This window comes from Ahaetulla prasina, chromosome 1 (assembly GCF_028640845.1).
Source record: "Ahaetulla prasina isolate Xishuangbanna chromosome 1, ASM2864084v1, whole genome shotgun sequence".
NCBI classification, from domain to species: domain Eukaryota; kingdom Metazoa; phylum Chordata; class Lepidosauria; order Squamata; family Colubridae; genus Ahaetulla; species Ahaetulla prasina.
Genome location: NC_080539.1, coordinates 198,044,683 through 198,058,246, shown reverse-complemented (window position 1 = coordinate 198,058,246; position 13,564 = coordinate 198,044,683). Strand labels below are relative to the sequence as shown.

The following is a 13,564-nucleotide window of genomic DNA, read 5'->3' as shown; positions in this document are numbered from 1 at the left end:
CAGGAGGCTCCACCAGGGGTGAAATGCTCCCAGTTCACATCGGATCAGCTGATCTGGTAGCCATGGCGGCCAGTGGTTCAGAGAACCAATAGCAAAAATCCCTGCCCCCACCCGCCCATGCCCCCCCAGTCGCCTGCTTGCCCGCTTACCGTTTCTTTCTGGCTTGCTCGCTTTTCCCACCCGAATGGTAGGAATAGGTTGTAAAAAATGCTTTTAAAAAGCTCTGATGATCACAGCTCAGCCGCATGATCGTCAGTCTTTTTTTTTTTACTTTTAAAAGCATTTTTTACAACCTATTCAGCCGAATAGGTTGTAAAAAATGCTTTTAAAAGTAAAAAAAGGTCATGCGCTATTATTATTATTAATTAATAATATAATATAATAATATAACAACAGAGTTGGAAGGGACCTTGGAGGCCTTCTAGTCCAACCCCCTGCCCAGGCAGGAAACCCTACACCATCTCAGTCAGATGGTTATCCAACATTTTCTTAAAAATTTCCAGTGTTGGAGCATTCACAACTTCTGCAGGCAAGTCGTTCCACTTATTAATTGTTCTAACTGTCAGGAAATTTCTCCTTAGTTCTAAGTTGCTTCTTTCTTTGATCAGTTAATTCATTAGTAACAACCCCTAACTCACATCCTATCTACAGAAATTGATACAAAATCATGCAGATCAGGTTTACTAACCTAGACAGGTTCCTAATCAGGCTCCCACATCAGTATATGTAAATATTATATGAATTCACAACCCTGAACATTATGTAGAGATTACATGCCACGGTATCTTCTTTTTGTAATGGTGCCTGCAAACAATACTGTTACAGAATTTAAAATTTCTATGGGAAAATGTTGTTGCTCAAGGCTCTTCTCTCTCTTTTATTGTTTCTTTGGCTTTCTGCCCAGGATAAGAATGCATTGCATCTCTACTCTGTGAATGGGAAGTATTTGGGCTCTGAGAGCTTGAAGGAAGAAGTGTCGGATCTTTGTGTGACGGGAGAGTATATTGTAATAGGGAGTCTACAGGGATTTCTCTCCATAAGAGATCTCTACAGGTAAGGGGAAGCTTGGAAAGGAAGGCTGTTTCCAATGACTTGCAATGTTGACAACTTCAATCCTTGGGGGCCTATGATCAATCAGCAGTTCTCAGTTTACAGCCTATGATCCTTCTCCACCAACTACTATTGTTTACATGGAAGGAATCTCATATGCTGAATACTAAGTAGTAAATTAATTCCTTGCTAGTTAGTTACGTGCTGTTTATGATTTTGAGCTCTCTTATGATGCCTTTGACTACTAATCATGCTTCAAACTACCAGGAAACAATCTTTCTGGATCTCAGCCAACTTCCTGATTGGTGTTTTATTGCTGGTTGCTACTGTTTTCTCCTTTTTCTTTTTTACTCTAAATGTTTAGACAGAGCTGTAGTGAATACAGGTAGTCCTCAACTTATGATCACAGTTGAATCCAAAATTTCTGTTGCTGAGCAAGAAAGTTGTTAAGTGAGTTTTGCCCCATTTTACGACCTTTCTTGCCACAGTTGTTAAGTGAACCGCTGCTGTGGTTAAGTTAATAACATACTTGTTAAGTTAACCTGGTTTCTCCATTGACTTCATATGTCAATGGACTTAGGCGTCCTCCTGGATGAACGGCTGTCTCTAGAAGATCATTTGACGGCCGTCTCCAGGAGAGCGTTCTACCAGGTTCGCCTGGTACGCCAGTTGCGCCCCTTTCTGGACCGGGATGCCCTATGCACGGTCACTCACGCACTCGTGACGTCTCGCCTGGATTACTGCAATGCTCTCTACATGGGGCTCCCCTTGAAGGGCATCCGGAGGCTACAGTTAGTCCAGAATGCAGCTGCGCGGGTGATAGATGGAGCCCCCCGTGGCTCCCGCATAACACCTATCCTGCGCAGACTGCACTGGCTACCTGTGGCCTTCCGGGTGCGCTTCAAGGTTTTGGTGACCACCTTTAAAGCGCTCCATGGCATAGGGCCGGGTTATTTACGGGACCGCCTACTGCTACCGAATACCTCTCACCGACCTGTGCGCTCTCATGAGAGGGACTCCTCAGGGTGCCGTCAGCGAGGCAATGTCGTCTGGCGACGCCCAGGGGAAGGGCCTTCTCTGTGGGGGCTCCCACCCTCTGGAACGAACTACCCCCCGGACTTCGTCAGCTTGCGGACCTTCGGACCTTCCGCCGCGGGCTTAAAACACACTTATTTAATTGCGCAGGACTGTGCTAGATTTTAAATTTATGGGTTTTAAATTGGGTTTTATTTTATATTTTAATTTTTGGGGCTTTAGAATAAGTTTTTTAATTGTTTTTATATTGTATTTATGTGTTCATGTGTTTTTTAAGTGCCTGTAAACCGCCCTGAGTCCTTCGAGAGATAGGACGGTATATAAATACGATTAAATAAATAAATAAATAAATACATAAATAAATAATAAATGTCAAAAGGTCACAAAAGATGAACACAAGATCCTGGGACACTGCAGCTGTCATAAATACATACCAGTTGCCAAGCATCCGAATTTTGATCACCTGATGACAGGGATGCTTCTCAGTGGTCATAAGTGTGAAAAATTGTCATAAGTCACTTTTTTTCAGTGCCATTGTAATTTTGAATGGCCAGTAAATGAATGGTTGTAAGTTGAAGAGTTCATTATTTCATGTTATAATATGGTAATTGCTGTTGCTACTTCTCTAGTTCTGCTGGGTACTTCTGGTTAATTGTTGATTATTTTCCATTCCAAATTTCCTTTTGTAGTTCATACAAAACACACTACACCAAAACACAATTTTGGGGGAGAATTCTGAGAAATTGGGTGGGGGAAGAGATACAAGTGCAGTCAAGAGCAGATAGATGCTCACGAGTGGCTTTATTTAGCATGAATCTGAATCCAACTCAGTAACAGTCATTCGATTTTCAGTGAATTCCCTTGTATGAGCCAATTGGAAACAGAAGCAAGTTATATTTTTGTTTGAATAATGAATATGCTTAGAGCTATAATTTAATTTGAGATTGTTTATAGATTTGGAATTGCTCTTATGTTTGGATTTGCATCTTAAAATGATATCCTTTTTTGTATCAATTCATTCTAATAAATTATAGACGTTTAATCTATGCTGAAATTGACTAGTAAGTTTGATGTTCTGAACCGGCCCAGAAGAAAAGGTTTAAAAATGGTGGTTCTGTCAGTCTTGGTCACAACCAGTCAGTGCCTTTGAGGAAATCTTTGAGGAGTACTGTTCTTTTTCCATTACTGACCATGTCCTAGATACAGATGTCAAATCAGAGACTTGGTACATAATGCTTTATAAGACTTGCTGGTAGATGTCCGCAATTTCTATCTTTTAATATAAATTGCCCATCGAGTGCTTTTTGGTCTGCTGTAAATAATAGATGTTTGTTATTTCTTTATTTCAGCCTGAGCCTTAGCTCCTCCCCTTTAGCCATGCGGCTGCCAATTCACAGTGTCTCTGTTACCAAAGAATTCAGCCACATTCTGGTGGGCCTTGATGATGGCAAGTTGATTATCATTGGCGTTGGAAAGCCAGCAGAGGTAAAACCTACCATCAAGAACTTTATCTACCGAACAATGGGAAGCTCATTTATTTCTGCTTTCCGGCTGAGCAAGCGATCGCTTCTGTGGCAGGGCAAACTTCAAGGCAAATTTGACCTTTCAAAGGGGAAGAAATAATTCCCAAGACATCCTTAGAGATTTTTTAACACGTCCTTCTCTGCTTGGAAAAAAAAAAAAGAGAGAATGTAGAGGGGCACCATAGAGGAAAGGAGGTGTGCTGAACTAACATACAGATTTTATTGACTTAGCCTGAATGCGTTAATAGTGCTTTCTAACTGGACTGAACTTGCTTAGTGCCACCTGCCATTTAATTCTTAATTCTCAACATTAACCTGTCACCACTGTTTACGATGAATGACATTAGCTTCCAGAAGAGCACTGAATAGACAACAGTGGGCTACTTTGGAACCATTGTGGCTTTGCTTAGCTCCATTCATGCTCCATTTTTTTTTAAAAATGCCATTAAGGATCCATCTTTTTGTTGCTAATTAGATTAATGCAAAGGGCAGTGCTTCTCGTTCTCAGAGTGGATGCAAACTACTTGGATGCCAACTACAATTATGCAGTGTTTATTGGGCATGTCCTTTAGTCTACCGCACAAAAGGGATGTCACCAAAATATTTCCTAGAGCAAGTGAACCAAAGCCCTTCAGTGACACCCTGGGCTTTCTGAACTGATGGGATACTGCATTATGGCGTCTGTGAAAATGATTCTCCTAATTTCGGAGAGATGCCCACTAGTATTTTCTTAACTCAAGCTAACCTCTTCAGAAGAAGCCAGGAAATGACTGATGCTTATTAATTACTGAGGACAATATAAAATCTTTGCAGGCTGTCTCTCAAATGTCACATTGGGGGAAGTGTCTAAGCCCTTTTCAAATTTCTGGAATATCCAGGTTATAACTGATATCAAAGCCATTCACTCTGTTAGTTCCAGTTATCAAGCTGAAGTCAGGCTTTGACTTCATTCAAAGTCAGACATAGTCAAATGTTGCACTATTATCTTGATTAGATAAATTATTTATTTGCCAAAAAGATGTGTGTTGTTTACACCACAAACTAGTATGCCTTTAATTGCACAACCCAGCCAGATCATTTGATTGTTGACCTAGGTTTTGAGTCTTTCTTATTTATTTACTTGTTTATTGCATTATAAATTGCATCATTGAACACTAATTGTTTGCACTGATTAAGATTAATGTAAATGTGTATAGGTTTCCCACCATAATAATTTTCTTCTTCCATTCCTTGTTTTTTGTCAACATTGTCAAGTTTACCTCTAAACACTCTTTATGGTATAAAGATTATGTGTTCATTTACCATTTGGTCCAAAGCATATTTAGAAGACTACCTAATTAGGTTGTTCAATTTGCAACCTTAATCAAAATTGATTGTTTTATGGAGGTTCTTTTCTGTTTTATATTTCAAAACCAAATAACGATAGAAGGCACCATAATCTTGATATCCAAATTCTGTTTTCTTCAGAATTTCTACAAAGCTTTTTAGGGCATTCAAAGATGCCTCTTTAAAGTCTCTTGACAATATGATCCTTTAACAATGTATTTGAGATAATTCCACTTTGTGCCTTTTATTTGTTTTCCCTAGGATTGTCCAAACACTGAAATACTTTAGAAATAAATTGCCATTGTGTTGTGTATATGTGCTCTATCTTTTGCTTGTCTGCGCTTCTGTAGAATCATCTGAAGTTTTTATTTAATTTATCCCCCTTATCCCACTTTCCCCTTCCTTTTTGTGTCTCTGGCTTACTTTAAACAGATGCGTGCTGGCCAACTGTCCCGAAAATTGTGGGGTTCAAGCAAACGGATCAGTCAGATTTCATCTGGAGAAACAGAATATAATACTCAAGATTCCATGTGATATCTGCTCCTATCATCTCTTGGGATTCATACATTTTTGTTTAATCTTCCAATCATACCTCTCAATTTTCTCAGTTATGTTGCAACTACAGCACAATTTCCACAGGCACATATGCATATTATTATACAACATCTATTGTTTTTTGTGCTAAGTAGAAGCAATAAGCTAATTCAGAACATTTTAAACACATTGCGAGATTAGAGATAGATAGATAGATAGATAGATAGATAGATAGATAGACAGATAGATAGATAATATGGATGTATATGTGTATGTGTTTTAAAGTGAATGTTGAAAATTTAACTGACACATAAGAAAGCCAAGAAATTGGGGTAAAATTAATGACTATCAGCAAAGTAAAGTATTTTGACAGTCACTAAATTTGTCTATAATTACTGACAGTTGGACATAAATGTCAAAATCATAATTTTTTGGCTATCCATTATACCATTATTCTGTAAAAAAAAAAAAACCTTTACATTACCTGCTGCTGTTTTGGCATAATAGAACTCACAGTTTGTATTCAAAGTGGCCTTGGCCACCAGAGAGGTAGTTGCTGTCATGCCAAAAAAAAATTAGAGATCTAGTTTTTCAGTCCTCCTTGACAAAGGAGTCTTCTGGATCTTAGTTAATGTCTCTCTAAATTATTTAACTATATAAATCAACAAAATAATTATTTAAAAAAATTCCAATGCCTTTTTAGTTCTTGGAAACTGAATGAGAAATTTATTTAAACTCACCTATTTAAGGGGGGAAATGGATGGCTGTCAGTGCAAGTTGCTCTACTCACAAGTCAGCTTTCTGAAATCTTTTGAACAGGCTGAGGTGCAAGTTGAATGGTTAATATATGAACATAAATGACAAAAAAAATAGAGGACCAATGCATGAGTTCTTAATTTTGTGGGATTCAGCACAGAAATTTCAACCTTCAGGGTATCTGATTCAGCATCATTAAATGGTAACTGAAACCATTTTTTGCTGCTAAATATTAAATCTGAGCATCAAAACATTAATATACTCCATGCATAAAAACATTGGGATAGTCTTCCTATTTACATTTGCAATAGCGGGGAGAGGGAGATGCCATAAATAAGGCTAGATAGTTCTTTCCATCAGAAGATGGTAGCTTAGCAGTTTTGCTTGGTTCTTTAAGGGCCAGTGTATATGCACATGATTGAATCTCATCTCATAAATCTGAAAAAGCTACCGGTACTATGCTGTTAATGGCAGTCATTTCTGTAATGGGAAGAAATCTTCATCTGCAGAGTTATGGTATAACATTTCTTAACTGTAAGAATTATTTCAATGCTGGGAAATGTAAATGAGAGACTCTAGAAATATAACATACCTTCTCTATATTTCTCCAGGTTTTATTTTGCACAGTGTGAATTGTAAACCTGAGGGTTTATTTTTTAAACAAATTGGATGTTAAATATAGGCAATTGTGTAATGGGAAAATGATGCAATTTTAGCCTTGGTTGCAAAGTCTTTGAGTGAGAATGTTCTGATTCCCCAAGCAAAGAACATCTTTTTGTTATAATACCTTTTTATGATTTTGTGTTCACTGTTGTAAGAAAAATTGCAGGCTTATTAAGAGCAGGGTACATGAATATTCCAGTGTGCCATATACACCTTATGGAGGTGGATTTATAACTTTCTCCTGGTTCCTTTGAGGCTCAGAAGTTGAAGAACTGCAAGAGAAATACAAGAAAATATGAAGTTAATCCTTAATTTTGGGTTGAAATTTTGTAGACTTTATCACTGATACAAAATTCATTCATTTTTATTATTATTTCTTCAAAGACTGTTGTCTTTTATTCTGCTTAGATACATACATGTTTAAATATCTTTCTGTAGTCTAAGCTTCAATCTTTTCCTTGGATAAGACTAATTGAAGTTAATGGGACTAATATTTAAGGAGACATATGTAGAATGTTCTGGAAAAATGTTATATTTTACTAATCTTGAGTGTAAAATAATTGTGGGGGGAAAAAACACAGATTTGGGGTTAATCTTAAAGTCAAGCAGAATATGGACTGTTTAGCACATAGATGGAAGAGCTTGTGGGAATTCCAGAGTTGTGAGGTAGATAAGGAGGTTGAAAGCTCAGCCCAGAAGAAGGGAACTGCAAGCTTATTTCTGTATTGTTGCGAAGAAGGTGATATGGATGTATCTATGAAGTCACCAGGAGTTCTACTGAAAGATGACCTGACTTTTTCGACAATCTTATAGATTGGATAGAAGGGTTTAAAGAAAGGTTACACAAGACTGAACTTCAAAATATGTTAAAAGATGTATGAGAAAGTTGGAATAGAAAACAATAGCATTACCAAAGATAATCACAAAGTGTTTGATGTTTTTGACGTGAAGTTGGGTTATGAGAATTTAAAAACTGAAGAATTGTTAATCAGTGTTGCAGACTGGACCATTTCTGTAAAAGCATGTATATGCTATACTTAAATATGGGACTGCATGTAAAGGATATTCTAGGGCATTATATTAATGGTTTTGCAATTGTATATTTGATATGTGTATATTTTGAAATGTGTTTAAAATTTCAGAGAGATTTCAAGTGAGCCAATTCAAAGACCTCCATTCCAGGAAAATAATGGATATTTTCTATATAAAGCCTCTCTTCAAAAAGCCTCTTTGCTAGAAATTTTCCCGTTATTTACCAGAGCCTACAGAACGTTTTAATTTCTTGGAGATAATTTATAATTTTAAAAAATGAAATGTTAGGGTATATCCAAAAAGGGTAGGGTAACGACATTTTTAAAATGGTTTTTTATTGAAATCAGGTAGCAGAAACCATCCAAATGTCCTTTCTATATGCGCTATGATTATTTATTTATTTAAGATGTGCAAAAAGTCGACTTGAAAGATTTCTGGGCTCTTTCCTATGTAAGGCTAAGAGTAGCTTTGACAATTAGTTTAGTAATTTTAATTACTGTTTTAATAACTGTATTTTATGTATTTATTCCTGTACTTCTTTTAGGATGTAGAAAGTGGCTCAAAATGGATTTAGTATCTGTTGTAATAAAAATATATGAGATGAAATATCAGATGTTATTCCCTCAAACAACATTTTACAAAAAAGCAAATATTAATTTGCATTATGGAGAATGACCACCAAAAATAATGCAAATTAATATTTGCTTTTTGTAAAATGTTGTTTGAGGGAATCAGTGCTAAAATAGATTCAATGGAAAACTGAAACACTATAATACAAATTCAAATTTTGCGTCCAAAGATACTGCAGAATTAATGGTGTTCCATAGCATATGAGTGAGGGCCCCAGAATCAATCAATCAATCAATCAATCAATCAATCAATCGATCTCCCATCTATGTTATCGTGGCCCAAGTACTCTGTTGGGAGCAGGTGTCTGCAACACTCTCTAGCTGTCTTCCTACTTCCAAGGAGATATGCCTAGGACCACAGCATAGTGGGAATGGTTGATTTATGGACTTAAATCTGAAAAGTATACATTTCCTTTCTGTGGTATTCGTCTGACTGGTGTTCCCACTGGTGCCTTTGAATTGGGTTTCATTCCTGGTGAGTGTATGGACGGATGCTTGCTACCTTGGCTGTCTTTAGAAAAAAGACCCTTAATATATCGATTCTGAACTTTTAATGTCTTCTTACCTGTGTCGTACATTTGAATATCAGAAAAGTGCAGGAACACTATAAGGTGAAAAGATGGCATGGAAAATTCACATTAAGAATGTAAAGTAAAGTTGTGCTTTGTTTAAAATTTTGCACAGAGATTTACTTTTCAGAAAGTGAAATTGTCATGCTTGATATTGCTTTCTCTGCATTACTCAGAGAACAAATACTGTTTTATCTTCTTTGAATGGGCTTTTGCAAAAAGAAAAAAGAAAAAATTGTTCAGCATCTTTACTCAGTCATTTAAGAACAGTATTTCTAAAGGCTACACTGAAAGCATTAGGCTCAGGCTAACGGAATTATGATATATCTCACTGAAATCAATCAGACTTCGATAGTGACCAGAATAGATGATGGGAGTGGTCTGAAAAGAAAATGGGTTGGTTATTTGGGAGTTTTCTGAAGTCCAGATTATAAACAAGCATCAAGGAAGAGACTGATTGACGGTGCCTATTGCACAAAGCATCAAGTTAATATTTCTCAGTATTTAAATCAGGCTTTTTTAAAAACAACAACAACCCAATCTCAATATTTGTTCAGTTTTTCCAGGACTGTGATTTTCTTCAAATCAGTCAGATAAGGATAGCACCTCTCAGTGCTCCATGTTATTCCGGTGGCAGTGTTTCTGCATAGCTATCTATGCACATCTATGATATTCATGATATTTGTAATATTTACATGCCAGTGAAATTCACCATCACAGGTTGCTAACCCTAACCTGAAGCAGAATGAACCACTTTAGGAAAATGTCTGCTGTTTTCAGTGTTGTGCTGTCATGAATTGTAGAGAAACAACTTCCATTTTTAAAGCTTCCAACACCACTTTGCTATCAAAAATGCATACATTAGTAGGCATGAAGTTTTGCCTGCTACATGCTATAAGAGAGAGAGAAAGTGCCACAAAGACCTGGGTTTTAGACTCTCCATTAATTAAGAACTGGCTTTGGAAATTGTGCTGGCACCAAACAAATTTTCTTTTATGAAGTTCAGCATTACACCTAACCTGTGCCTCTGCATTTGCTTAAAACATCACACTTAAAAGTAAAAAGAGCACGAAGCCGCCTGTACACAAGGGCAAATGATAATCTAATGCTGATTATTCTAATAGTGCAATCTTGACTTCAAATGCCAAAAATGCCTTCAAATTTTAGATGGAAGTGTTTTGATATAATTAAATTTCACCTAGCCATCATGGAATGTTAAAAACTCTCTCTCAATCTTTTGTGCAATATCTTTTCTTTATTTCTGGTGCTTCTAAGGTTAAATAATATTCTATTTGTATTAATGTTCCAATGATAACATTTAATAATTTTAAGCTTGTATGTATGTATGTATATTAGCTAACAGTGAACTGTTTCTGTACAGCATGGTGAGAAATATTTTAAAAATTGCACTTTGTAGGATTTACAGATTTGTAAGTTAAATCTTTTTAAAATGCTTGCATACTTTGTACATAAAATGATTGTCAAATTAGCTTTGTATATAACAAGGTTTGAAGCCAATTAAATTAAAAAAATGGACCTACGACTAGTCTTCTAATGAATGAGAGAATTGTTTCCTATTTCCCAAAATACAGTGCCACAAGCCATCGGTGGAATTCAGATGTCCATATGGACTTTATAGCCAGTATCACTCATTCTCCTGGAGAAAATAAATTCAAAGAGTTGCAGTTCTGAGGATGTTCGGAGATGAGATTGGAGCATGTCTGGCTGGGTGCAGCCGTTCCCTTGCCTGAAAAGACGATTAATTTGTATCTTTTTACTGTGCTTGGTGGACTCCTTTAGAGTAAAGCACTGCAATTTACAGAAAATACTAATTTTAGGCAGGAAATCAAATTGTGCCTTCCTAAAGCACATTCTGATCCTATAGTTAGCTTTTTTTAAAAACAACAACAACCCAATCTCAATATTTGTTCAGTTTTTCCAGGACTGTGATTTTCTTCAAATCAGTCAGATAAGGATAGCACCTCTCAGTGCTCCATGTTATTCCGGTGGCAGTGTTTCTGCATAGCTATCTATGCACATCTATGATATTCATGATATTTGTAATATTTACATGCCAGTGAAATTCACCATCACAGGTTGCTAACCCTAACCTGAAGCAGAATGAACCACTTTAGGAAAATGTCTGCTGTTTTCAGTGTTGTGCTGTCATGAATTGTAGAGAAACAACTTCCATTTTTAAAGCTTCCAACACCACTTTGCTATCAAAAATGCATACATTAGTAGGCATGAAGTTTTGCCTGCTACATGCTATAAGAGAGAGAAAGTGCCACAAAGACCTGGGTTTTAGACTCTCCATTAATTAAGAACTGGCTTTGGAAATTGTGCTGGCACCAAACAAATTTTCTTTTATGAAGTTCAGCATTACACCTAACCTGTGCCTCTGCATTTGCTTAAAACATCACACTTAAAAGTAAAAAGAGCACGAAGCCGCCTGTACACAAGGGCAAATGATAATCTAATGCTGATTATTCTAATAGTGCAATCTTGACTTCAAATGCCAAAAATGCCTTCAAATTTTAGATGGAAGTGTTTTGATATAATTAAATTTCACCTAGCCATCATGGAATGTTAAAAACTCTCTCTCAATCTTTTGTGCAATATCTTTTCTTTATTTCTGGTGCTTCTAAGGTTAAATAATATTCTATTTGTATTAATGTTCCAATGATAACATTTAATAATTTTAAGCTTGTATGTATGTATGTATATTAGCTAACAGTGAACTGTTTCTGTACAGCATGGTGAGAAATATTTTAAAAATTGCACTTTGTAGGATTTACAGATTTGTAAGTTAAATCTTTTTAAAATGCTTGCATACTTTGTACATAAAATGATTGTCAAATTAGCTTTGTATATAACAAGGTTTGAAGCCAATTAAATTAAAAAAATGGACCTACGACTAGTCTTCTAATGAATGAGAGAATTGTTTCCTATTTCCCAAAATACAGTGCCACAAGCCATCGGTGGAATTCAGATGTCCATATGGACTTTATAGCCAGTATCACTCATTCTCCTGGAGAAAATAAATTCAAAGAGTTGCAGTTCTGAGGATGTTCGGAGATGAGATTGGAGCATGTCTGGCTGGGTGCAGCCGTTCCCTTGCCTGAAAAGACGATTAATTTGTATCTTTTTACTGTGCTTGGTGGACTCCTTTAGAGTAAAGCACTGCAATTTACAGAAAATACTAATTTTAGGCAGGAAATCAAATTGTGCCTTCCTAAAGCACATTCTGATCCTATAGTTAGCTTTTTTTTTTAAAAAAAACTTGGAATATTTTCATCTGGGAGGGAGGAGCCAGATCATTGTGCAGGCGGTGGTGGCCAGATGTTTTTATTCAACAGGTTTGGAAGTCATTGCCTCTCCTCCCATTCCTTCATGGAATAATAGGTGCGCAATAGCAGAGAGCATGGTTTTTGCAAGGTATGAGCAACCCTTATGGATCCCTTACAGCACCTCAATTGTAAGCCGTAGTCCTTTGCCACCAACTCACACCGTGGAAACTCTCAAGAACACTGGAGGGAAAATAAATCTAGTGCTCATTGCTGGATAGGTTTAAGAAATGTTCATTTCAGCATTTTGTTGAATTCGAATAGAATAGAATTTTATTGGCCAAGTGTGATTGGACACACAAGGAATTTGTCTTGGTGCATATGCTCTCAATGTACATAAAAGAAAAGATACGTTCATCAAGGTTTACAACACCAATGATGGTCATAGGGTACAATTTAACACTTAATGATACAACACTTAATGATAAGCATAGGGTAAAAATAAGCAATCAGGAACAATCAATATCAATATTGATATTGAGTTTATGTCCAGGATGTGAGGGATCTGTAAATATTTTCACGGGCCTCTTCTTGATTCGTGCAGTATACAGGTCCTCAATGGAAGGCAGGTTGGTAGCAATTATTTTTTCTGCAGTTCTGATTATCCTCTAAAGTCTGTGTCTTTCTTGTTGAGTTGCAGAACCGAACCAGACAGTTATAGAGGTGCAAATGACAGACTCAATAATTCCTCTGTAAAACTGAATCAGCAGCTCCTTGGGCAGTTTGAGCTTCCTGAGTTGGCGCAGAAAGAACATTCTTTGTTGTGCTTTTTTGATGATGTTTTTGATGTTGGGTGTCCATTTTAGATCTTGCGATACGATAGAACCTAGAAATTGGAAGGTTTCTACTGTTGTTACTGTGTTGTCTAGTATTGTGAGAGGTGGAAGTATGGAAGGGTTTCTCCTAAAGTCTACCACCATTTCTATCGTTTTGAGTGTGTTCAGTTCCAAATTGTTTTGGTTGCACCACAAGGCTAGTCGTTTGACCTCTCGTCTATATGCGAATTCGTTATTGTCTCGAATGAGACCAATCACTGTTGTGTCATCTGCGAACTTCAGTAGTTTAACAGAATTTGCTGTGAATAACTTCAAAAAGTTAGG

At 36.7% G+C, this 13,564-nt stretch overlaps 1 protein-coding gene across 4 annotated transcripts in view; it reads left to right on the top strand.

Moving 5' to 3' along the window:
• Positions 1-10,664, top strand: part of NBEAL1 (neurobeachin like 1) — a 112,834-nt gene extending 102,170 nt beyond the window's left edge. For all 4 annotated transcript variants that reach the window (XM_058186923.1, XM_058186949.1, XM_058186932.1 and 1 more), the window contains 3 exons: positions 905-1,053; positions 3,435-3,570; positions 5,367-10,664. In XM_058186923.1, coding sequence (XP_058042906.1) covers positions 905-1,053; positions 3,435-3,570; positions 5,367-5,468 — 387 coding nt within the window. In that variant the 3' untranslated portion in view covers positions 5,469-10,664. The remainder of the gene's footprint in view (positions 1-904; positions 1,054-3,434; positions 3,571-5,366) is intronic.
• Positions 10,665-13,564: the final 2,900 nt, after the last annotated feature.